The 26,467-nt window shown below is 38.9% G+C and overlaps 1 protein-coding gene across 1 annotated transcript in view; it reads right to left on the bottom strand.

Moving 5' to 3' along the window:
* Positions 1-22,265, bottom strand: part of prickle2a (prickle homolog 2a) — a gene marked incomplete at both ends in the record, with an annotated part of 39,780 nt that extends 17,515 nt beyond the window's left edge. Inside the window, 5 exons of the mRNA XM_081348497.1 lie at positions 4,632-4,818; positions 5,021-5,224; positions 5,986-6,123; positions 9,093-9,206; positions 22,134-22,265. Coding sequence (XP_081204623.1) covers positions 4,632-4,818; positions 5,021-5,224; positions 5,986-6,123; positions 9,093-9,206; positions 22,134-22,265 — 775 coding nt within the window. The remainder of the gene's footprint in view (positions 1-4,631; positions 4,819-5,020; positions 5,225-5,985; positions 6,124-9,092; positions 9,207-22,133) is intronic.
* Between the last annotated feature and the right edge of the window lie 4,202 nt (positions 22,266-26,467).

Genomic DNA, 26,467 nt, shown 5'->3' with positions numbered 1-26,467 from the left:
ATGAGGAACTTGCTTTGCAATTGTTAAAAAGTATTCTAAAAAGCATGTATGCATATAGTATAAATGCAATCTGAATGTAATGAATTGTCATGTGAACTATAGTGTCAGGTGCGCCGCTTCCCTGCTATTCAGAAAAGTCTCTGACACAAATCCAGTCCATCCATACTGTGAGTGTAATGTATCTTTGAAGCTATTTCTGTTTAGCTGATCAAATGACTTATGTATGTGAATAAAAGGTGCAAAACAGCTGGTTTAAAAGATATAAAAAATGCAACAACAGCGCATAAAATGGAATGGCCAATTTCTTTTTTTTTTTTCAGTTTCAAATCTGAGGTGAAAACTATCTAGAGCTGAAATAGTGGCATAAAGTAAAATAAAATATGAAATATTCGTTTTCATTTATTTAACATTGAATTTGTTTTACAATATATGGATATTACTGTCATGGGAATAATAATAGTAATATATAATTATTATTATTAATAATATTATTATTATATTCTAATTGTTTGGCTTCCTAAAACACCAGTGTGTAATGTAGACTGAGACTCTATATCAACTAAAAAGAGGTTTGAGTCCCCTTTAAAGTTCAGGTAAAAATTTATTCACCGACTTTTTTCTTTGTTAAATTTGCACACTGAACTTGGGTTGGCTCTTAATCTTAAACTTTCAAAGTGCACCAGACTGATGTATTTTACTTTAAAATGTACAAAATCGGGACAGAGGGACATATTACATATAGAGACACTGTAGAGATGCACACAGGTAATTCACTCTCTCTCTCTCTCTCTCTCTCTCTCTCTCTCATTTGTTAATTCATTCAAATAAATGTAATCTTACCTCGCTACTTTACTTACATTGGACACCATTGAGTCAATAGCGATAGAGCCATGGGTGCTGAACCTTTTCTTCATAAATGCAATACATATTTTGATTTATAGATTTTAATCTATGGTAAAATGCCCCAAAAAAACTTTGTAAAGAAATAATAATAATAACAACCGATTACTTGTGGCAGTTTTTTTCACGAGTTCACACTTACAACTGATCGAATAGAGTAAAAAAATATAAGCGTGTTTGGCGTGCTGTCCAAGGGGATCGAGGTCTCTCGAGTTCAGAGGTCAGCCCAAACTCAGAGTTATTCCTGTATCCCCAGCAGAGAGTCAAGTCAAGTCAAGTCATCCTCATTTATATAGCGCTTTTAACAATGTAGATTGTTCCAAAGTGTCTTTACAGAGATACAAGGATAGTTTAAAGTAACAGAGATTGTTTTGGCTTAATAGCAGTTCTTGAATAAAGTTATTTTCCAGCTAAAGTTAATTTGATTCATTCACTTCTGTTGCAACGATCATTAGTTATTAACTTAGGGGCCGCTAACACGACACCGTTTTAACAGGAAACTCTACACAGACTTTAAACGCGGAACCTGTGAGAACGCTGATGGCGTGCACATGCGTATTACAAGTTCAGTCTATTGGTATGCGCGTTTGAATATATGTGCGCAGGTTTGTAATTCCCTACAAACTAAGCCTTAAAAAACGACTTGTTTGGCCTTAACATTTTTGATACAGAATTTTATCACCTCGGGGTAGATACGCGAACCGAATTTTCCCAACAACGCTTAATCTGTAGAGTGATAAAGGGATCCTCCATAAGGAGTGAGGAGTTCAGCCCAAACCAGAGTTATTCCCGTATCCCCAGCCGAGAGTGAGGAGTTCAGCCCAAACCCAGAGTTATTCCTGTATCCCCAGCCGAGGGTGAGGAGTTCAGCCCAAATCCAGAGTTATTCCCGTATCCCAAGCCGAGAGTAAGGAGTTAAGCCCAAATCCAGAGTTATTTCCGTATCCCCAGCCGAGAGTGAGGAGTTCAGCCCAAACCCAGAGTTATTCCTGTATCCCCAGCCGAGGATGAGGAGTTCAGCCCAAATCCAGAGTTATTCCCGTATCCCCAGCTGAGAGTGAGGAGTTCAGCCCAAACCCAGAGTTATTCCCGTATCCCCAGCCGAGAGTGAGGAGTTCAGCCCAAACCCAGAGTTATTCCTGTATCCCCAGCCGAGGGTGAGGAGTTCAGCCCAAATCCAGAGTTATTCCCGTATCCCAAGCCGAGAGTAAGGAGTTAAGCCCAAATCCAGAGTTATTTCCGTATCCCCAGCCGAGAGTGAGGAGTTCAGCCCAAACCAGAGTTATTCCCGTATCCCCAGCCGAGAGTGAGGAGTTCAGCCCAAATCCAGAGTTATTCCCGTATCCCCAGCCGAGAGTGAGGAGTTCAGCCCAAATCCAGAGTTATTCCCGTATCCCCAGCCGAGAGTAAGGAGTTAAGCCCAAATCCAGAGTTATTCCCGTATCCCCAGCCGAGATTAAGGAGTTAAGCCCAAATCCAGAGTTATTTCCGTATCCCCAGCCGAGAGTGAGGAGTTCAGCCCAAACCAGAGTTATTCCTGTATCCCCAGCCGAGAGTGAGGAGTTCAGCCCAAACCAGAGTTATTCCCAGTATCCCCAGCCGAGAGTGAGGAGTTCAGCCAAAACCAGAGTTATTCCCAGTATCCTCAGTGGAGAGTGAGGAGTTCAGCCCAAACCAGAGTTATTCCCAGTATCCCCAGCGGAGAGTGAGGAGTTCAGCCCAAAACAGAGTTATTTCAGTATCCCCAGCCGAGAGTGAGGAGTTCAGCCCAAATCCAGAGATATCCCCGTATCCCCAGCCGAGAGTGAGGAGTTCAGCCCAAACCAGAGTTATTCCCAGTATCCCCAGCGGAGAGTGAGGAGTTCAGCCCAAACCCAGAGTTATTCCTGTATCCCCAGCCGAGAGTGAGGAGTTCAGCCCAAATCCAGAGATATCCCCGTATCCCCAGCCGAGAGTGAGGAGTTCAGCCCAAACCCAGAGTTATTCCCGTATCCCCATCCTAGAGTGAGGAGTTCAGCCCAAACCCAGAGTTATTCCCGTATCCCCAGCCGAGAGTGAGGAGTTTAGCCCAAACCCAAATTATTACTAGAAATGTACATCAAATAAGCTTTTGTTCGACAATTTTTGCTTTTTGTTGTCTAATTGTAATTACAAATATTTTGTAATTGTTGTGGATTTACATCTGAAAACTTTTTAATAAAATAGCAAAAAATATATTTACAAGGTAGATGTAAACACAGTCTTAATAGGTCAATATAAGCCTTCTCATTAAATTATGTATTATTGTGTTTTATTAGTGACAAATTTGGGGATAGGATAAATATTCAAAAACTTTCTGAAAATACAGTATGATAATTACCTGCATAATTACTAGAAATGTTTACCTTGGATATTATACATTTTGCATGCATACAAAATTTGTGGAAAAAGACAAAAAATGTCATGATGTTTCCAATTCTAACTTTGAACCAATTCTGTAGAATCCCATATAGCCTATTTGAACAGGATTTGTTTCCAGGTATGACTGTGTACTCAAAATGTGCTTTTGACTTTCATTTATTTGGATTAAATTGTTAACTATATTCTAAGTAAACTACAAGCAAAAGCAATATATAATCTTTTGCCCTCACATTCTTTAGTTCCCTCTCAGGGACATACCTGACTGAAAAGCTCATTATGCAGCTCATTATGCAGGTAATTTTCTTCTGAATGATTATTCATGATCATTCACACCCCCACACATATTGCCTTTCTAAACAAAAAATGTCTTATTCACATAAAACAATACATTGATTTAAATTTTGTGAGTAGCAGGATGATTTTCACATCATTTTGAAACAAAAATTCTAGGTGAAAACATCCATTAGTCAAGTCTTGTGGACACATATTTAGTATGTGTTTTGTGGCCTTATTTCAGAAACTTTCATGTTTTGTTTTTTCAATAACCATGTATAAACAGTATTATCTCAAAAATAAAAACTTGTACATGTTGCTCACATATTATGGTAGCCCTGTTTGTGCTGAATAGAGTGTAATTACACCTTTGCCATTAATATGTTTATAAGCAACTGAAAAAAGCACAAATGTCAGGGCATGTCAAAACATCTCAAGGACCCCAAAAACACCTTAGACCCCAGAGGGTTAACTAAGACTTTTCACTGCCATTTCGGAGAACTCTTAAGCCCCTCTCACACAGCGCCGGGAAATTGCCAGAACGCCTTCTGTGTGAACGCAAACACGACCCGGGATTGATGCCGGCATCGATGCCGGGTTGGGGACCTAGTAACATTGCCGTGTTCAGTCCCGGAATGCGCGCTGTGTGAACAAAAGCTGTAATAATGCCGTGTCGTAGTGATGACGCTGAAGCCGGGATCGTTTGCCAGCTGTGTAAGACGCTGCTGAGACATTATAAGTCACATCAATGTCACGTGTCTTTACGGGATTTTTTCGGGTTGTGTGTGAACGCACTCTCTGATTATGGAAAATCACTGGCAGTGTGAATGAACCAAAATCAAACGAACCCGGGTCGAATCCCAGGTCACTTTATCCGTGTATTTTCCGGAATCTCTGTGTGAAAGGGGCTATAGTGGTCAGATGAAATGTTTTGTGAATATGGCCCCAGATCTCTGCATTAAGACTTGCAGTGTAAAAGCAGCCCTAGTTTGATCTTGCAGTAATTCTGTGGATTGAAGCATGAGGAAAAATGCAGATTGAAGGAAGCCCTCCCTTACCTATGTGCTCTCCACAAGAGTCACAGTATTCTGCATAAAGTGACTCAAAGCAGTTGCAGCAGTGAGGACGACCCTCACGCATGATGTACCGCTGACCACCTAGTGGAGCCTCACACTCATAACAGCAGAAATGCCTCATGTGCCAGTGCTGCCCCTCTGCTTCTGTGCACTCATCTGCGAAGATAATCTACAAAAAGAGAGAGATTTATTAACATCATGCGTGTGTGCATTTGTGTTCACAATTTATGTGAGGGATTTTATATTCTGAAGCAGGGCTTCTGGGTACTGACATGTCACAGGTCACCCACTGGAATGTTTAAGAATGCAAACAGAATAAAGGTTGATTTCGGCCATTGGACAGATGCTTGGATTCCACATGGTCAGCTTACCTCATCACATGCTGAGCAACGTGGCTTAATTCGTTCAGCATGGTGGCGGCCACAGTAGATCTTGCCATCCAGGTGGAAGTAGATGAGATCTACCAATAGCTCGCAGCACACGCTGCACACGAAACAGTGGGGGTGCCAACACAGGCCATGGCCAACCCGTGAGGCAAACACTGCAATATCGCCACCATTGATCTGGTCCCTGCACTGTGTGAGAGGGACATTTTGTCATTTGCTGCTTGTTGCACCATAAGACAGGGACACACCTTCTCCGTTTCTGAGCGCTGATCGACTTCGCTGTGTTCCGCACTGTTGGCTCTAGTCGGACGCTATGAGTTTTTTTTTTGGCCAATTCAGCACAGAATCGGCATCGGGCCGTCGGTGAGAGAGAGAACTCTGATTGGCGGTTCAGTTTAGCGAACAAGAAAAAGAGCAAAAGTGATGAAAGCGAGCAAAGAAGTCATGACGCCACAGACAGAAGGCTGTCTAATTTTACGTCATCTTAACTGAGCATTCCACTACGCGAATATTTTTATAATAAAATGAGTGAAGTGGAATACAGAACGTGATTATCATTTTGATATTCAGAACGGTAAGCAAGCATTACTTTGCTTATGGTTTGTATACATGCAGTCTTAGTTCGCTTTCCAAGTTAGAATGACGAATGTAGACGAACATATCTACTAAAATAGACAGTTATGTCCTTTACACACAGGCACGGAACGCACGTGCTAGTTGGCAGTCGCCTGTAGTCCTTTCGGTTCGTTCAAGCACAGACTTTTTAAGGCGACAACAGTAACACAGACAACACAGTCGGCTTTCATCAGTGCTAGTTCTTTGGCGTTTGGTTTGGTGTGTCCCTACCTTTATTGTGCAGCCTATAATATGCAGTGTAACATGCAATCATTACTGAAATATATACCAAAACATTTGTCTCTGGCTTGCTGTGATTTAGTACTGGCATGTACCTGTTCACATACAGCTCCAGTTATAGTGAGGGGTAGAGGTCGGACAGTGCCTCGGCCTAGATTGTCTCTCTTTCGCTGGTTACTGAAGATCTTCAATTCCCGCTTTTCATCTTCATCCAGTGAGGTACAGTACCGAACCTGACATCAGAAAGTATCATCAGTAAGCAAGCATCATTACAGATCATCTGAATTCTTATTGGATGAGCCTCATGCAATGCAGTTATAAAATGCAGATGAACATACACCTGTGACTGCACATTCAGTTCTAATGCGCCAAGTAGCAACCTTGCTTTTCAGTCATAAACAGCTATGATGAAGTTATGAATGAACCACATTTCTTTGCACAGGTATTATTTATTCAGATTATTGCTATTAATAAATATGCTTTTTGTAATATTTGTGTATATTATTTGTATAATATTTACTCCACTTTGCCTAAGAAAACCCCCTACCTGTGGTAAAATCCCTATAACATACAGCATCAAGTGGTGTTTTGTTTTATGAAGCACAATTTTACATATATTTTGTTGTAGATCCCAGGATTGTAGATTAATAAATCTTTAACCTGTAAACAGTTGCAATTGCATTTAAAACTGCAAATGGGGAATTAAACCTACACAGTTTCCTAAAAGACCAGAAACTGGCTATAATTTATGTTTATGTCCACGTAGTGCCCTGTGTAAATCATTTACAATTATTGGACAAGACGGTTGAAAAACCAGGCAAAAATATAGGGATTCTGTAAGACCCAGAAAACATCAAAACATGACATTACTTCAAAAATTGACAATACAGTGCAAATTGGGGCAACTGTTTTATCAAAGTGCTTGGGATCTGACTTAAAAATCACAAGATAATTCTGACCAAAGTAACACACCAGTTATTTGTGTATGTATACAGTTGTAATGCAGGACACAAGTTGAGTACTAAAGGTGGAGTCAGTCCAGACGAGTTCTTTTCATTTACACTCATACTCATGTAAATGTTGCATTCAGCACCAGTGGAGATTATTGATTTCTGACAAGCACATACAGTCGTGCTCAGAATTAATCATATCCCTGGTAAATATGATCAAAAATGGCTGTAAAAAATAAATCTGCATCATTTATCCTTTTGATCTTTCATTTAAAAAATTGGCAAAAATCTAACCTTTCATTGAAATAAAAGAATGGGGGGGGGGGTCGCATTATGAAATAAATGTTTTTCTCCAAAACACGTTGGCCACAATTATTCATACCCCTAGAATTCTTTATGAATAAAATATCTCTGAAGTATATTCCCATTAATATTTACCTTTTTTTTTCCAGGGTGACTAGGAACATGAAATTGTCCAGCTATGACTTCTTGTTTCACAGAATTTTAAATATGAGGAAACACAAAGGCCAAATTCTCTGAATCATCCATCACAATGAATAAAACCAAAGAATATAGTTCTGATGTGCATCAAAAGATTGTTGAGCTTCACAAAATAGAGAGTGGCTGTAAGAAAATAGCTAAAGAATTGAAAATCCCCATTTTGACCATCAGGGCAATAATTAAGAATTTATAATCAACTAAAGATGTGTCGAATCTGCCAAGAAGAGGACGTGTGTCTATATTGTCTTAATGGACGGTGAGGAGGAAAGTTTGAGTGGCCAAAGACTCTCCAATAATCACAGATGGAGAATTGCAGAGATTAGTTGAGTCTTGGGGTCAGAAAGCCTATATAAAAAAAAAAAATCAAACAACCCCTACATCCCCACATGTTGTTTGGGAGGTTTTCAAGAAAAATGCTCCTCGCTCCTCCAAAAACAAACTCCAGCAAATTCAGTTGTCAGACACGACTGGATCTTCAAACGGCACAGGGTTCTGTGGTCAGATGAAACTAAAAAAAGAGCTTTTTGGCAGCAAACACGTTTGATGGGTTTGGTGCACACAAGGATAAAAAGTACCCCATGTGTACAATTTAATATACCATTGGATCTTTAATGTTGTGGGCATATTTTTCTGCTGGAGGTCCTGGACTTCTTATTCAGATAGATGGCGTTGTGGATTCTATCAAATATCAACAGATAAAAAATCAAAACCTGATGCCTTCTGCTAGAAATCTTATAATGGGCCAAGGTCTTCCATCAGGACAACGATCCAAAACAAACATCAAAATCAACACAAAAATGTGTTAGGGAGCACAAAATGAAGCTTCTGCCATGAAGCTTCTGCCAGGTCCCAGTCCCCTGACCTGATGAGTGGAGTGAACTGAGGAGAAGAAGCACAAACATGGATCTGAGAATCTGAAGGATCTGGAGAGATTCTGTGTGGAGGAATGGTCTCTGATCTCTTGTCAGGTGTTCTCCAAACTCATCAGGCATTATAGAAGAAGACTCAGAGCTGTTATCTTGGCAAAAGGAGATTGCAAAAAGGTATTTAATAAAAGGGTATGAATAATTGTGGCCAACGTGTTTTGGAGAAAAACATTTATTTTATAATGTGATCCCCCCCCCCCCCACTTTCAATTCTTTTACTTAAATGAAAGGTTAAGATTTTGCAAATTTTTTGAATGAAAGATCAAACGGATAAACGATGCAGATTTATTTTTTACAGCCATTTTTGATCATATTTACCAGGGGTATGATTAATTCTGAGCACGACTGTATGTCTAGCAAACGTCTAGGTTACTATTGTAACCCCCATTCCCTGAAGGAGGGAATGGAGACGTCAGCATCGCTGTACGCCAATGTGTATTGGCTCATTTAGTTACACTCTAAGGTGATTGGACTCTCAGGCGAGATCCCAATTCGTCAGTCGTTCTGAGGTAATGTTGAACGTGACTGACTGAAAGAGAACAGATATTAATTTAACTGAGCTAAGCATCTAAGCATCAGTAATTGGCCTCTGACTTGTAACAAAGAATGTAATCTTTAATGAATTATATTTAAATTCTATTTCTCAAAAAAAAAACATCCATATTGGGTTGAAATAATTTTGCATACTTCTTGAAGTCTAATGTTAAGATGAGTAGAGACAAGCTAACCTGAAGGAGAAATTAAAGAATAAATGTGCAATTGGTACGTGCTATTGTTATGCATTTTTGTATTAAAATTTTTTGAGTTATGACTGTACTAACAAACCTCATTGTCATGCGGTGGCAGTTGCTGAAGGAGTTGTTTGATTCGATGCTTTTCACCAATACTGTTCACATAAGGGACTTTATCTTCTGGGAAAAAGCTGTAGTATTGATGAACCTGTGTTCACGCAAACAGAAACAGACAGAGGCAAATGGATCACATAATTCATATGAACACTTAGGAATATGTTTTGTCACAGACATATTGTGCATATACTGTAATTGTTCTATTGACTACTGCATAAACCAGTTGAAAGCTTTGTGTAAAACTAAGGGGACTTGATTAATGTGTAGGTCTTCATTTCGGCCATAACCCATCTTGACAATACAATTTTGGAAAAGATGCCTCAGGTAATCAAAGGTTAATATTTGTTTTGTAGAAATGCTAAACAAAAGCGATGAAAATGTATAGAATATTATTTTGCATTCTCTTGTCTATACTGTGGGGGTGATTGAATAAAAAAAAACATTTCGGAAAAAAAAACACATTTCGATATATTATTATTATAATGATTTTCTTAATTAAACTATTACTTTAAGTTTATTGTAGAATTTATGGTCCCCCATAACTTCATATGGATCAGTTTAACTATTATGTACATACATGTTATTATTAAAAACCTGCATGTTGTTTTAAACTCTTGCCAGATTTCTATTTGCTGCTATTGCAGTTGGGTAGGTTTAGGGTTGAGGTACCATCAATAATGTAACTACATATGAAATTATAAGCAGGTACTTCAAATGTAAGAAGTACAATGAAACAACATGTATTTATACAATAAGCAGCCTATTTTGAAAAAGGCAATTTTTATGCAAGTACATAGAAAAATTGTCAAATATAAAGTAGGTCCCTATATCCCAATGTTTCATGTAAAACAATAACTTATAAACACAAAAATGACCAGATTTACAAGCTCCCACAATGGAGGAATATTCATATGTGCTTATGCTTGAAAAAAAAGATTTGGTATGTTTGGGCAAGCATTGGTGCTCAGATAGCAATATCCCAATCACCATTGGATATTCCTGAGATATTGCCTAGACATAGTGCTATTTCTGAGATATTGCTTAAGCATACATAATTATATTTTTCAAGCACAAAGGCTTCTGGGTATAGATTGTGAGACCCCACAATGCAGGGAAATTTGGTTGTTGCGCTAGATTAAATGACAACAATTGTGTTAATTTCCCAGTTCATTTAGTATTTTATTTTTTTAATAAAATGTGTATCTGTAAAAGTAAGTAATTAATTACCCTCATCTGGTTTGAACCTGTAACCTTTTCATTCAACCTCTATGCTGTACCTCTGCATGCTCGTAAGCTCAGGGTTGGGAACCACTGTGCTAGAAAGCTTAAAATGAAGAGAACTTTCACCTTTCATCATGACAATGATCCGAGCACACATCTAAATCAACAAAAGAATGGCTTCACCAAAGAAAGATGAATATTTTGGAATGGCCCAGCCAGAGCCCAGACCTTAATCCTATAGAAAATCTGTGCATGGGAGATGCCCTTACAATTTAACAGATCTCCAGATTTTTTTATTTCAAAATCAAAAGAAAGAAATAAGACATTATATTCTGCTTAAGCTTGCATATTTGAAGCCTAAAAGCAGCTGCTAAAGTTCTGACCAGTTCTTGCCAAGAAAATATGATCATATAACACCAATTTTATCATCCCTACACTGATTACCTGTTAAGTCCTGTATCAATTACAAAGTATCACTACTGACCTATCCCTAAACGTTTTAGCTCCTGTGTATTTAACCGATCTTCTATCGCCTTACAATCCATCACGTTCTTTAAGGTCACAAAACTCTGAGCTTCTGGTAGTACCTAGGGTATCTAAGTCCACTAAAGGAGGGAGAGCGTTTTCACATTTGGCTCCTAAACTCTGAAATAGCCTTCCTGATAATGTTTGGGGCTAAAGGAAAAGGAAACATTTTGGAAGGACAACCGTTGCAACCGCTCCCACTCCCGATACGTCTACCACTGCTTGATGTTAAGGGTTATCCATGGAACTCATATTTTTCTTTCTTTTCAAATAGATGATTTTCAGCCAAACATTGGAGCACCAGATGAACCTGCTTGAGATGGGGCTCTAATGAGGGGAATAAATCAAGATGTAATCAATATACATTCATAATGGCCAAGTTGGTGATGAAGACTGTTATCCATTCATCCACCTCATGTATACGGATCAGGTTGTAGGCACTGCAAAGTTCCAGCTTGGATATGGCCTGTTCAATGGCAGCAGGCACTAGATGGTGATAGCCTTGAGACCACACTAGTCAATACATGGACCAAAGAACTCATCCTTCTTTTCCACTAGGAAAAGAAACTTGTCGCAGCTGGAGAAGTAGATGAACACATGAATGAACCTCAGATGCAATGCCTCCTCTGTGTATTCCTCCTTGGCCTTGGTTTCAGATATTGACAGTGGATAGGTTTTCCTCTTGGGTAGTTGACTTTGTTGAACACCCCATGCAGGTCATGATAAACATAGGCACATCGACCGAAGTGACAGTCCAGGTTTAGTTTTTATGTTAATGGAGAGACAAAATGGAGACCTGCAGCGGAGATATATACAATGGGAAGCACGGTTCTATTGCAGGTGTAAAGACAGAAATTGCTCGATTTCAAAATCTCACCCTCCTTTCTAGAAGATGACTGGATCATGATGGGTTAGATAGGGGAAGCTTAGAATCAGTGTGTGTTGGTGATGAACAGCTGAAGGTTTTCTTGATGCAGGTTTTGTGACCTCTTGCATGGAGTCTGTCTCGCTCTCAAGAAGCATGTGCCCAGTACAGAGCTATTCCTTGAAGCAGAGCGATGATTAAAGCTACCTTTGCTTCTTCAGCAGTGAACACTTGTATTGCTGGGTGATTTAAAGAGAAAACTGAAACAGAAACACTTGGAAGCAGCCAGGCGGACTGTTCAACTTTTTGAGGAGAGCGAGGCAACATTTACTGTGCCATGAGAAGAAGAAGAGGTTCTCAGATAGAGACCTCATCTTAACCATGATCAATCTCATTATTATGGTGCGGATCGGAGCGTGACTGCGGTGTTCATACATGCCAAAGCAAACCGAATTAAAGGAGAAGACACATCAGGTTCCCAAAAAACAACCTCCAAACAGGTGTGGAAATGCTGTTTTTGTGTAATGTGTGTGATGCATTGCTTAGAGATGAACTGAGATGAATTGAGAATTCGAATTGCATCTAAAATGAAAAGCATGATATTTAATTTCGATATCAAATATTTAAAAATGTGTATGTGTGAGTGTGTGTGTGTGTGTGTGTGTGTGTGTGTGTGTGTGTGTGTGTGTGTGTGTGTGTGTGTGTGTGTGTGTGTGTGTGTGTGTGTGTGTGTGTGTGTGAAAGATAGAAAGAGAGAGAGAAACACACAGGTTCTGTGACATGAGCCATTTCCTTTCCATCTGTTCCACAATGAAATGTTCAACAGCAAATCAGACATGCTCAGCGATCCTCATCTGTCTCTATTTCCCTCAGAAGCACAGATCATTGATATCTAAATCTCTACGAGTGAATCTAATGAAACCTGTCAGAATACATCCTTGTCAAGTTTAATTTCAAAATCAAAAGAAAGAAATAAAACATTATATTCTGCTTAAAGGGTTAGTTCACCCAAAAATGAAAATTCTGTCAGTAATTACTCACCCTCATGTTGTTCCAGCCGCGTAAGACCTTCGTTCATCTTCAGAACACAAATTAAGATATTTTTGATTAAATCTGAGAGTTGTCTCACTCCTCCATAGGCTTTCAGAGGGACCGAAACTTGCTGGCCCAGAAAAGTTATTAAAGAGATCGTTAATATAGTCCAAGTGTCTACAGTGGCTTAATCCTAAGTATATCAAGGGACGATAATACTTTTTGTGCGCAAAAACAAACAAAAATAACGACTTTATTCCACTATTCATTTCCTTCTCTCTGGGCCTCGTAGTGTTTTTGCGCTGCGCGTCTGAGTTGCACGTCATCACGCATCACACACATGACCCGCTTCGGCCAATTGTGAGCCTACGTGGTGACGTGTAACACAGACGCGATACGCAAAAACACTACGTAAACTAACTCGAGGCTCAGAGAGAAGGAAATGAATAGTGGAATAAAGTCGTTATTTTTGTTTGTTTTTGCGCACAAAAAGTATTCTCGTCGCTTGATAAACTTAAGATTGAGCCACTGTAGTCACTTGGACAATATTAACGATCTCTTTAATAACTTTTCTGGGCCAGCAAGTTTCGGTCCCTCTGAAAGCCTATGGAGGAGTGAGACAACTCTCAGATTTAATCAAAAATATCTTAATTTATGTTCTGAAGATGAACGAAGGTCTTACGCGGTTGGAACAACATGAGGGTGAGTAATTACTGACAGAATTTTCATTTTTGGGTGAACTAACCCTTTAAGCTTGCATATTTGAAGCCTAAAAGCAGCTGCTAAAGTTCTGACCAGTTCTTGCCAAGAAAATATGATCATATAACACCAATTTTATCATCCCTACACTGATTACCTGTTAAGTCCTGTATCAATTACAAAGTATCACTACTGACCTATCCCTAAACGTTTTAGCTCCTGTGTATTTAACCGATCTTCTATCGCCTTACAATCCATCACGTTCTTTAAGGTCACAAAACTCTGGACTTCTGGTAGTACCTAGGGTATCTAAGTCCACTAAAGGAGGGAGAGCGTTTTCACATTTGGATCCTAAACTCTGATAGCCTTCCTGATCATGTTTGGGGCTCAGACTCACTCTCCCAGTTTAAATCAATATTAAAGAGATCTAGATTAACCCCCTAGGGTCGGAGGTCGCGCTGGCGATACCAGCTCGCTTTTTTTAAAATACTCTGTTGATTTTGATCTTACATATAAGTGTTATACATCATTCAAAACTGTTAAATGTCTTCTTTTATTTGTGTACACTCATAATAAAAACAAAATGTTGTGTTTTTTGTAAAATAAAGAAACTTAACATGATGCGTGCTCTCCCGTTTCTCTCAATGTGAAGTTCATTCTGGTGAAACGCGACAGAAAATGACCTGTAATTCAGCGAATGCTTGTCACACTGACTTGAGACATATATCTTTACAAAGCTTGGAGTCTCCATTTTTAAATGATGTAAATTATTTCAAAAACAAATATTCTCTGTTTAAGTAATTCGTATGAAAGCAACAACATGTACAGTTTCTCAAACGCGTCCTCATTAACTCTAATGTGACCACACCCACACGCGATTGACATGCAAATAGTCCACGTGAAGGAACACAGGTCTGTAAACGCCCTCATTACCTCAAAACAAAGAATAAGAGACTTCAGTAACGTACTCCTCTGCTTTTCATCGAGTTTGGAAGACTGTGTTTGTGCTGGGCTGTTTACCTTGGATTTACCTCAGAAGAATTAGAAGAATGCTATTTGAAGATGAGAAAGATTTTTAAGGTAAGAAATTTCCACTCATAATAGTAAGCATGTTATTGTTGCATAAACTTTACATTGTAGCAACTAGTTAAACTGGTGCCAGACTAAAATGTACGTTATGAAATGAGATTGGAATAAAAACATGAAGCCTAATGTCATACATGTACATGTATATGTATCTATATATAGACAGAAACATGTTGAAATATGAACTATAGACAGGAAGGCAACCTTTCAATGCTAAATTTATATACATGTACACAAGGATGTTTTTATGTTCGATAATAAAACACAGCATGATAAAAGTGAATATTATAATGTTTAAACCAGTGTTTGCTGTTAAATACTGTGTTTGTGGATATCTGCTCAAACGTAGATATGTATAATGTGGAAACAATAATGTTTCATAGTTTGGAGCGTCTCGATCGCTTCAGTAAATGTTCTCTGCACTCTGCAGTTAGTCGCACTGTGCATTTGAAAAGCAAAACGCACCAAACATTAGGCTTCATGTTTTTACTCCAATCTCATTTCATAACGTCATAACGATTGTAAACATTTGAACTAACATATGATAATCAATATATTTTTCTCTAGTGTAGTGTTACTGAAGTGTTCCTTTTTTAAAGATGTATAGGCCGCCTGCTATAGGCTATTGTTATTGTTATTATTATTTTATGCAGCACTGAATGTAGCCTATGCCTACAAGGCACAACAAACCTGGTGTTCATTATTTATATACATATAATATATATATATATATATATATATATATATATATATATATATATATATATATATATATATATATATATATATATATGTGTGTGTGTGTGTGTGTGTGTGTGTGTGTGTGTGTGTGTGTGTGTGTGTGTGTGTGTGTGTGTATTTTGTAAATTTTAAACAATTAAAACCAGAAAAATCTAATATGTGTTCCCAAAATCATGCAGCCCTATAGTTTCTCTTGATATCAGCATGTTCACAGCTGTTTTTTTATTTTTATTTGATTTTTTTACAGGGACCAGATGCCCCACTGATGAGACTTCAACATTCACATGAGACTCTGTACATGAACATGGTAAATGAAAAATCTAACACCTTAGAAATTTAGATCAGTGTGTTCAATAATGTGCTTTTTTTGTCCTTTGTTGTGTATCTTTGGATTATGTATGGATGATTCACACCTCCTCGCATAAAGCTTTCTTACACAAAACATGTCTTACAAATTTTAAATCAGTATATTATTGTTATCTGAATGAGCAGTCAGGATGATTTTCACATAGTTTTGGAGCAAATATTATAGGCTACGTGATACAATTTTCAAAAGTCTTGTGAAGAAATAATCAGTATGGGTTTCATGACCTTATTTCAGTGACAATTTTGTTTTTGTTTTTCACAAATCACAAAAACTACAAATTTTTACATACATGCTGCTGACATATTATTGTAGTAGAGTTTGTCAGACTTTAGCCATGAAAATGTCACAAGTAACAGAAATAAGCACAAATGTCAGAGCATGTCAGAACACCTCAGACCCCAGAGGGTTAGGATTAATTATTCTCCATTTACTTTCTGTTTCTTAAGATTACACCAGCTCCAGTTTTGGAACCAGCTTCTTACCAGGACTTCAGATGACCCAACACCTGTGAAGAGATGACGCTGACCCCTGCCAGGACTTCAGATGATGCAAACTCTGAATCAACATGCACCAATGCCAAAGGTTCTATATATTGTAAGTATTATAATCACAACATTTAATCATTGCTTTAACATGCTCATTGTTTTTGATTAAATTAATATATGAAGTTGGCAAACTGCATGATCTGCATTGCCTTTAAACTGTACATTTTAGACGTGTACATTACTTGGACACAGCCACCTCTGATAACAGATTACTCTTAATTGTAACATAGAAACAAGCATTTCTTGTGAAGCTGTTTTGAAATGAAATGTAAAAAGTTATACAAACAAATGTGAATTAAACTGAATTTCACTACAACAAAATGAACAAATGATGAAAAGCAAACAAAAAATTACACAATTAGGAAAAATGTGACTATTATTTTTCTCATAGTATAATTAAGATATATAACAATTTTGTGATAGGAGCAAATCTTGCCATACATTGCCTTTAGTATTTTTCTCATGGAATACCATCTTTTCAACTGAAAATGTCACATTACAGATATAGAAGGTTAGTTCAACCAAAAATTAAAATCATGTCATTCTAATCCCATGAGACTTTCATTCATCTTCGTTCCTTTATGTTTTTTGGCACAGGAAATTCTTGAACTGCTCTATTTTTTTCTGGATCTGCCTTGATTCCTGTAGCAGTCACAATGTGGCCGAGAAACTTCAGAGAGGTATGGAAGAAATGTGTTTTCTTCATATTAACAGTCAGGTGGGCCTCAATCTATCCAAAACAGCCTGGATGTCCTGGAAGTGCTGTTCCATTTTAATTATATCGTACAAATAGACGAAACAGTTCTATCCCTGTAGTTCTCCCAGGACTCTCTCCATCAACCGCTGGAATGTCACTGGTGCATTTTTGAAGCCAAAAGCCATGACCTTGAAATGAAATAGCCCTGACTGCATATGAAGGCAGCTTTATCTTGACTGTCCTCTTCCATTCAAACCTGCCAATATCCACTGTTGAGGTCCAAGGTGGAAAAAACGACAGCACCACTCAAAAACTCAAGAATTTCTTGAATGGTAGGAAGCGGATAGGCATCTGATTGAGAGACTGAATTTACCTGTCGGTAATCCACACAGAAACGGGATCCACCAGTTTTCTTGGGAATCAATACCACGGGAGAAGACCATGCTGAGGAGGAAGGCTCGATGACATCAGCAGCTAACATCTAAACAATGAGCTGTTTGATAACCTTCTGCTTTGTAGGAGAAACACGACAAGGTTTTTGTTTTATAGGAGCATCTTGGGTAACAAACTCGATATGTCAAAACACTTGTTTTACCCAAAACATCTGTGCAGACATCAGAGTTCTGTTTGAGTTGTATTAGAAAACGTTCCTTTCCTCTTTCATCTAGGCAGGTGTTTTGGCATCCTACATGCAGATGGTTTGGTTATTCCTTTGTTGTACGAGGTGGAAGAGCAGAAAAGAGAGCAAGAGGTGAAGAATTGTGCCAGTCATGGAAGTGAGCATCATTTTTCAGAAAATAATATTTTTCATCAGGCTAAAAGCAGTAGACATTGTTCCGGATGTCCATTTGTAGCCCACTGAAGAAAATATAGTCTAAACCCAACACAACAGGACAGGGAAGCATCTGTGGGGCAAGGACAACCACTGGTAAGGTGACTGTTAATGTTTGCACTGCAAGTTGTACTTCACCCCATCCTAATGGTTGCCGAGCTCCTCCATCAGCCAGATAAATGGGACCCTCAGTCCAGGGTCTGAGCTGTTGAGTGTGATAACCCATGGTTAACCACAATTTTTCATTTAGCAGTGTATATGAAGATCCTTTGTCAACCAAAGCTTGGCCTTGCGATGAGTCAATGTTTACAGGAACAATCTGCTATGGCAGAGATGCTGAGAAAGAATGAGTAGGTGAGTATACAGACTACATACGAGTGACAGTGCTAACAGTTGGATGATTACCATGGTTACCTTTAACAGGATTTGAACTTTGCTGACCTTTATAGTTTTTGTTCTTAGCAGAACCACCCAGTGGACAAGTAGGAGCATGAAGGCCCTTACACCGCCAACAGAAGGGAGTTTTAGAGGAGTCCTGTGGTACTGGTGCTATTTTCTGGGTTATTCGACTGAACAGAATCAGGACTAGTTACTTTGAGTTTCCAAGGTTTTTTTGTTGTTGTTCATATTGTAGTTGGTTTCCTTGTCCTTTTCCAGCTGTTGTCCTAGGTGGACTAAATTGTCAACAGATGTAACACCGTTACTTAGAAGTTGGCTTGCCATCTGAGGACTGATACTCTTCAAGATTAGCTTAATACTTCATCCTCTTCAATTTGTGGCTTCCAGCGTTTGCACAGAGCTTGGTACATGTAAGCAAAATCTCACCTCCCTGCTGTACACGTGAACACTCTACTCCGCTAACTCATCCTCATAGTCTTCTGACAAGAAAGCATCAAGAAACTTAGATTCAAACTCCTGCCAAGTGGTTGTTTTAAGTCATGCAATATGAAATCATAACATTTCTCCAGGAAGATCAAAGGATCATCACAGCCTTCTAGTCAGCCAAAGCATTGGAACTGGATTATAATGGGCTGTTTCCCCAAAAAACGTCCTCTACCTTCAGCAGTGGTAACCAATTCGTTTGTGTGATTAAGCTCAGAATCACCCAGTCTACACTGAAATGTTGAATAGAGTCGCTGTAATTTCCACCACAGTAGAAGCAGAAACATTTGCTTTCACTGAATTCTGCTGTGATATCTTGAGAGCTCCATGTCCAGAGCTAATTGATGAAAATGTTGTGTGCACTGGTGAAGTTTGAATTTATTGAAAGGATAGCCCCTTGAGATGTAACATCTCATTTTCGAGGGGGTCCCAAGAACATCCCAAATTCATCCTGTAAAATTACCATTTGAGCTTGTCTGAGCAATAAAGGTGTTCAGTTGTTGAGTACAATGATCAGTGGACTTTTGTATGAGATCCAGAGTATAAGCCATTGGTTCCATGACTGCATTGAAATCTTTCAGTACCTCTACATGATGATTCTTTAGTCGCCAATACAGTGTTATTAAACTCTTCCCTGAAGTGCTCAAACTGATTACTCATAAGCTGTATTATTTCTGTTGTTTGTTTCACAGATGCAGTATCCACATTCTTAGTCAAAGTATCTACGGCATGTTTCAACTCTCCATTTTCAGTGAAAAAGGGGTTATGCTGGGGTGCCAGACAGGATTTCAGGATTAAAGGAGTAGTTCACTTTAAAATGAAAATTCTGTCATCATATACTCACCCTCATGTTGTTTCAAACCTGTATGAATTTCTTTCTTCTGCTTAACAGAAAGGAAGATATTTAGAAGAATATCAGTAACCAGACAGTTTCTGGGTCCCATTGACTTCCATAGTATATTTTTTTCCTACTATGGAAGTCAATGGGACCCAGAAACTGCCTGGTTACTGATATTCTTCTAAATATCTTCCTTTCTGTTCAGCAGAAGAAAGAAATTCATACAGGTTTGAAACAACATGAGGGTGAGTATATATGATGACAGAATTTTCATTTTAAAGTGAACTACTCCTTTGAGTGTTAAGTAAAGAAGATGTACAAAGATCTTCTGTAGTCTTTGTCTTACACAAAACCAGTAACTTAATGAGATGAGAATTTTACACCAGCAATCAATGCAATAATACCAATAACAATCACTCTTAAGTAGAAAACACACCTCATTCAACACCACAGGACTCAGGTATGGAACTGCATTCAAATCTGTATATTCAAAAGTTAACAAATTCAAGTGTCCCAAAATTGACTTTTGATAAGAGATGAAAGGAGAAATAAAAAATAAAAACAAAAATCAGTTCAAAATTGTCCAGCCACAAAATAGGTTACAGAAAAGAAACTTAATTAATCCAGTCCAAACAACAATCAATGATATAATCCAAAAAATAAATAAGCAGCAGCAAAAATAGTGCCAATAGTAAAAGTAGGAGAAGAGAACAAATAAATAAACCCCCTTCTCAAAAACAGTCAACAGTCAAGTCAAACAGTCATCCACAGCAAACTAAATTGTACTCACGTTTTTAATAGTCTGGTACATTTTCCGGGACTTAGGTATTGGTATATACAATGCTGGAGGCTCCCACTCCGTCAATCCAGTTCAGGTTTTGGAACTACACATTCGCATTACAGTTTTCTCTGCAGCGTCTCAACGACAGTCAGCTAGTTACATAATGACAAGGATACTTTCCTTTGCGTAATCCAGAAAGTGCGATCACAGTAGAACGCCGACGATAAGCACTCTTGCCACGGATAAAACAATAAATCGCCGCGGGAGTCTTCTAGAAGAGCTCCGCGTGTACCACTCAATACCCGACAGCCGCCGCCATCTTGCCGTGAGTGACGCACGTCATCCAGATAAAGGTAACTAGGGGCTGGACTAAAGACGTCGCCATCTTGATTCGGCCAATATATTCCGATGACTGTAGATCCATAGAATATTGACATATTTTTGATATTTGTAGATAATGATCGCAGATTTATTTCACAGATGAATGATGACTGATAAATGCAGGAAAGATAAACAATTCATTGCAATTTATTTATTTCATGATGACATCGTCACAAAGTGAAGATGTTTTTATGAAATCTGAGAGATTTCTGTCCCTCCACTGAAAGCCTATCCACTCAAAACTCTGATGCTTCAAAGCATTCCATAGGAATGGAGCGGTTTAAAGCTACGTATTTAAACGGTTTAAAGCTATGTATTTTTGTTGCTAGCCTCTTACAATAACAAAGGTGTAGGTTGATGACGCATAAGCGGAATTATGGAACTTGCCGTCATGCCGAAGGATCTAATAATGTTTATGGATGAGTGAATACACTGATGTTTTTTAACATGACTGGTGTGAAGCTGGGCGCGATTGCTAATGAGAGACAGATGTCAGCGCTACACGCGAGTCCCGTGGATATAAAGGAATGAGGACATTTCATTCAATTACTACTCACACAGGTCCGTTTATTAGACCAAGGAAATGTGTGAGGTAACGCAGCGCTGCTCCACTGGGTCTACACTATCACACTAAACTGCATTTGAGTGTGTTAAAGTTATAATGTTTGTCTGTATGAGACTAGCAGTGAGCTAGATCAACATTAGAATACACACTGATCATATTCTAACAGCTCTATAACATTGATTAGTTTTATGTACATTTGCTCACTGTATAATAAAGTACATGCAAGAGCGGCGTTTCTGTCAAGTCGTGACTCGTGAAGCTCAGTCAAGTCGAAGTTAGTCGCGGACGCTAGCTCTCGGCATCTCGAAAACGCCACGCCGATATTGATCCTCGTTTTATTTCTCTTTTTATCCCAAAGTCTGCTTGCCATGGTCCATAATGTTTGAACGAAACAACAACAGCGTGAGCGCGCTGCTACACACAGTTGTCCACATCTGTCGCCATGGTTACTATGGCAGTACAAGCGGAAACCGGGGATAACGCGGATATTACATCACTGACAGGCGACAATGACCAGGGAACAGCCATTATTTAAAATTGGAATTTCTCTGAAATTAAAAATCTTTGGGAACTTTTGGTATATTGTAAGTACACAACTGCAGGAAATACATCACACTGTGCAAGTGATTTTATATTTTATTACAAATATCTTACATATTGTACCTTTAATCCAAGTCTTCCGAAGAGATACAAACACATTATAGGATGAACAGATTTAATTTCGGCTTTTATTCACATATAAATGCTGATCAGCAAATGTGCATGGAGATCTCAAACATGTTAAATGGAAGCTCAAGGATGAAAACCAGTGAGTTTCCTTCTCTCGCGCCACGCAACACATTTGAGCTTCTGTTTGTGTTCGTTGATCAACGTTTGTATGTGAATAAAAGTCATTTTTGGGTGAACTATCCCTTTAAATTGAGTTGTAAATGCTTTCATGTTGTGATTAAGTGTGTGTTACCTGTTCAGGTTTGAGGCCAGGTGGCACCCAGGCGTACTCCTCTAGCGCACAGCCAGAGTCGTCATCAGAGGTCGAGTTCCTCTGGAAGTCAAACATGATTTTAGAGACTGTCCTCTCCATATCCAGAGCCATATCACCACTTCATTCCATTAATCACTGCAGAAAGACACAGACAGACAGGAATGAGAAATATAGATCCTAGTGTGTTTTACACACTTACAGATCGATGCTGAAATAACTGAACCTTGCGTGCATTTAACTTTTATTTTGAAAACACACACACACCCACATATTGGGTCTCCATGTTTTATGGGGACTTTCCATAGACGTAATGGTTTTTATACTGTACAGACTGTATATTGTCTCCCTTTACACTAACCTACCCATCACACAAAACTTTCTGCATTTATACATTTTCAAAAAACATCATTTAGTTTGATTTATCAGCTGCGTTCCTCATGGGGACCAAAACAAAGGACAAAATGACAGGTATTACTATCTTTGTGTGGACATTTGGTGTTTTTTTAAAGCAGGTGGCCAAATGCTCGATCAATGTGAGGACACTGACAGAGCATTGAAATGAACCAATTAATTGAAATTGACTGCATAGAAATGTAGCCTTCCAAGTCATTTACTGATACTTAGGAATGCAATGCAATAAGGGAACTCATCATACATAGTTGAAACACTACATTTAGTCAGGAAAAATGATCATTTACATTTCAGTAACCACAAATATTATGGAAAAATAGTGCAAAATATTTAATATGACAATCAACCAGACTATATTAGGTATTTCAATAAACTACATTCTTAAGTGCTAGATCAAATAGGAGTAGCTATTCTAAGGAAAAGACTGCGTATTTTCATATTCAACATCATGTGACGATATTTTAATTAATTTCCAGTTCCACATAATACCAACATTTTTGTTGTATGGATATTCCATTATCTCAAAAACTACACAGTACATGGAAAGAATTTTTTTTTTTATATCTGGAGCAATGTATAAGACAAAGCCATCTGAATTCATCAAAAATCTTTAAAACACATTTGTGCGCCTGTTTGATGAACGGTGCTGAGATAGTAAAATAATATATATATATATATATACTGATGCCATTATCAACAAATCTGCAGCAACATTTCAGCCACGCATGATAAATCCAAATCATTTTAGCACAGAGAGTATTATGATCATCACCAGTACTTTCTGTTCTCTGTGCAATGTAACTGATTTTGGTTTGTGAACCTCTACACCTGAAAGCTTTCTCTCACATTATAAATTATACAATCTTATACCACGCAAGACGTCAATGTGACATCACAAACTTGCGCACCACATGAACATTAATTTGGTCTTTAGAATTAGCAGGAAAAACAAGGATAGAAAGAAAGAAAATGAATACAACAATCAAAGAAAAGAAAACCACACGGCTATAAGGATTTCCAGAAGCAAGCTAGATCAAATCCATGAAATGAATACACACCAATATATATTGGAAGCCTGTCTTATGATATCTCTGCAAAGATCGCTAGAACACTCTCCTGTTTAACAATTCAGATGAAAGGCGTACAGACCTGCATCTTCATATCAGCATCCAAAAAATAACCTGAGGGCTGAGGAACCAGAAATAGAGGAAAGAAAGAGAAGCGCAGCGCTAAAGCACAGCGAAAATAAATGCTTTTCTCTTTTATGTGTCATGCCTCATCCTTCGCTCTCACTCTGCCTGTGGATGTGACTGTTTCTGTGTGGGTGTGTGTGAGAAAGAAAGAAAGAAAGAAAGAAAGAAAAAAAGAGAGGGCGGGAGAAAGGGAGAGACAGGGAAAGAGAGAATTTCTTATTTGTGTAAAGCCAACATGAGAGCAAGCTCTCAACTAAAGGACTGATGTTGACCTTCACATCTCTTTAGACTCTTTATAACATCACAATACTGCTTATTTTACATGTGTTCTCAGCACACAATTATTTACCAAACATGACTGAGGCCCAAAACACCCTGATGTATGAACATGGTGAACACAGGACAGGTTCCACGGTTTAGAAACTATCCATTTTAAGCAATCACTGTGTCAAAGTTCCAAGATTACATCATAATAAAACGTGTGTAAAACATGCTAAACAAAGTCCATAATTGCCATTTTCTATAAACATCCTCTTCTGAGCATCAGACAATGAGATTCAGTTTTGTTTGGAAGTCAAGAACATAATGTAGGAATATGCCATATCCAACTTGGGATGAAACCGTACAGGACTACACAACTGCATTGTCATGTGTCTGGTCAGAGCTTTACAGACAATACAAAGTAGCCTACTCACAATTACTGTGAATTTATTGATCACATGAAACAAATCACTTCCCAGTTTATCTCAACCCTTTCTGACCCGAGTAAGAAGCTGCATATAGGCTTTCAGTGACGATGATGAAGATGAGAAAATAACCCAAACCCACACACTTGGCGTCAGTCAGTGTCGGCGAGTGGGCTCTCGCTAATACAGCTGTAATTACTGCTGCGCTTCAGCTGGTAATTAAGCCTCGGTGATGGCGACACGTCACTGTGTATTAATGACAAAAAGAGACGCACTGGGCTTACTTTACATGTTTATGATGGCTCCTTTTTCACAGTTAATATTCAGCAGTATGTCTCCTTTGAGATAATGATGTGCAGTCCTGCTAAATGATAAATGAATCTGTGGAATATGCTGCTTTACAGATGTAAAGAGACCAGCAATAAGATAAATCACTAAAAGCATAAAACTGCACAAGAATGGAATGACAAACATCAGGCGCGTCAGAACTTGCAATAGAGAGCACACTCATGTCCTGTTTACTGAATGCCCTCTAGCTGTGAGATTTTCATATAACCAACAATAACACAGATGAACGACGCTCATAGACATGCATTGAAGGAGGAGGAGCTTAACCCATATCTAAAAGACCCTACACCTTCAAAACAAAGATTCTTTACAGCAAAATGTTGCTTCAGCATCTTTTTGGATATTTTTCTCGATTCTAAAGCACATCTTTACAGTCTCAGGGATGTTTGAGCCTTTGGAGTGCTCTCAGTGACCGTGAACAAATTAATCATTCAAACTAACAGCAGGATTCTGGCTTTGTCTCTCCCAGTGAACAGTGCTGTGCTCTGGTCGCCATGGAGCTCTGCAGTGACACGTCTCCGTGGAAACCTCGCGCTGATCCGAGAGCAGGAAAGCAGAAACCCACGACAGACTCAGTGAGATCAGTGAGAACGTGTAAACGCATTCGCCTGTGAACATCGCTGTTTCAGTCAGTCACTTCTCTGCATCAAAATGTCTTTTGTTTGTGGGAACTCACTTTGAGTTAGCAGGGTAAAAGTCCATGTCACATTTCATCCCAAAATTAAAAGAACAAAAAATTATAATCCTTCTACAGTTTATAAAGAATGTGAATCCTAAATTAATCCTATTGTAATACCCTTAAGAGTTTATGCATTGTGGCATTATGCAATATTTATGACATCATCATTATTTCCATGCGCGTTAACTATACACTGGCATGATGATAATAATAATGCGTTACATTTATATAGCACTTTTGTGGGTCCTCAAAGCGCTTCACATATGGAAGAGGGAATCTCCTCAACCACCACCAATGTGCAGCTCCACCTGATGATGCGACGGCAGCCATACTGCGCCAGAACGCCCACCACACACACACACACACACACACACACACACACACCAGCTTACTGGTGGAGAGGAGACAGAGTGATAGAGCCAATCAGTATATGGGGATGATTAGGAGGCCATGATCGACAGGGGCCAATGGGCAAATTTGGCCAGGATGCCAGGATTACACCCCTACTCTTTTCCGAAGGACATCCTGGGATTTTTAATGACCGCAGAGAGTCAGGAGAGTCTCAGATTAACATCTCATCTGAAGGACGGTGCTCTTTGACAGTATAATGTCCCCGTCACTACACTGGGGCATTAGGACCCACACAGACCACAGGGTGAGCGCCCCCTGCTGGCCTCACTAACACCTCTTCCAGCAGCAACCTGGTTTTCCCAGGAGTCTCCCATCCAGGTACTGACCAGGCTCAACCCTGCTGAGCTTCAGTGGGCGACCAGTCTTGGGCTACAGGGTGATATGGCTGCTGGCATGGGGTATAGAATCGTTGCATCTATGGAACGGTCTCCAAACTTGGCTCATCAAACTAGGGCACCCCCCGGAGGCGACGCGTGCCGCTCTTTCCTCAGCGATGTGAGAAATATGCTCAAGGACGGAGAAGGCTAAAGAAGCTAGTCCCACTACAATTTGCCACGATCAATATCGCAATACACACCGGCCGAC

Source organism: Scardinius erythrophthalmus (genome assembly GCF_964197995.2).
Source record: "Scardinius erythrophthalmus genome assembly, chromosome: 20".
Lineage (NCBI taxonomy): Eukaryota > Metazoa > Chordata > Actinopteri > Cypriniformes > Leuciscidae > Scardinius > Scardinius erythrophthalmus.
The sequence above is the reverse complement of the archived record's forward strand: the minus strand, read 5'-3'. Positions and strand labels throughout refer to the sequence as shown.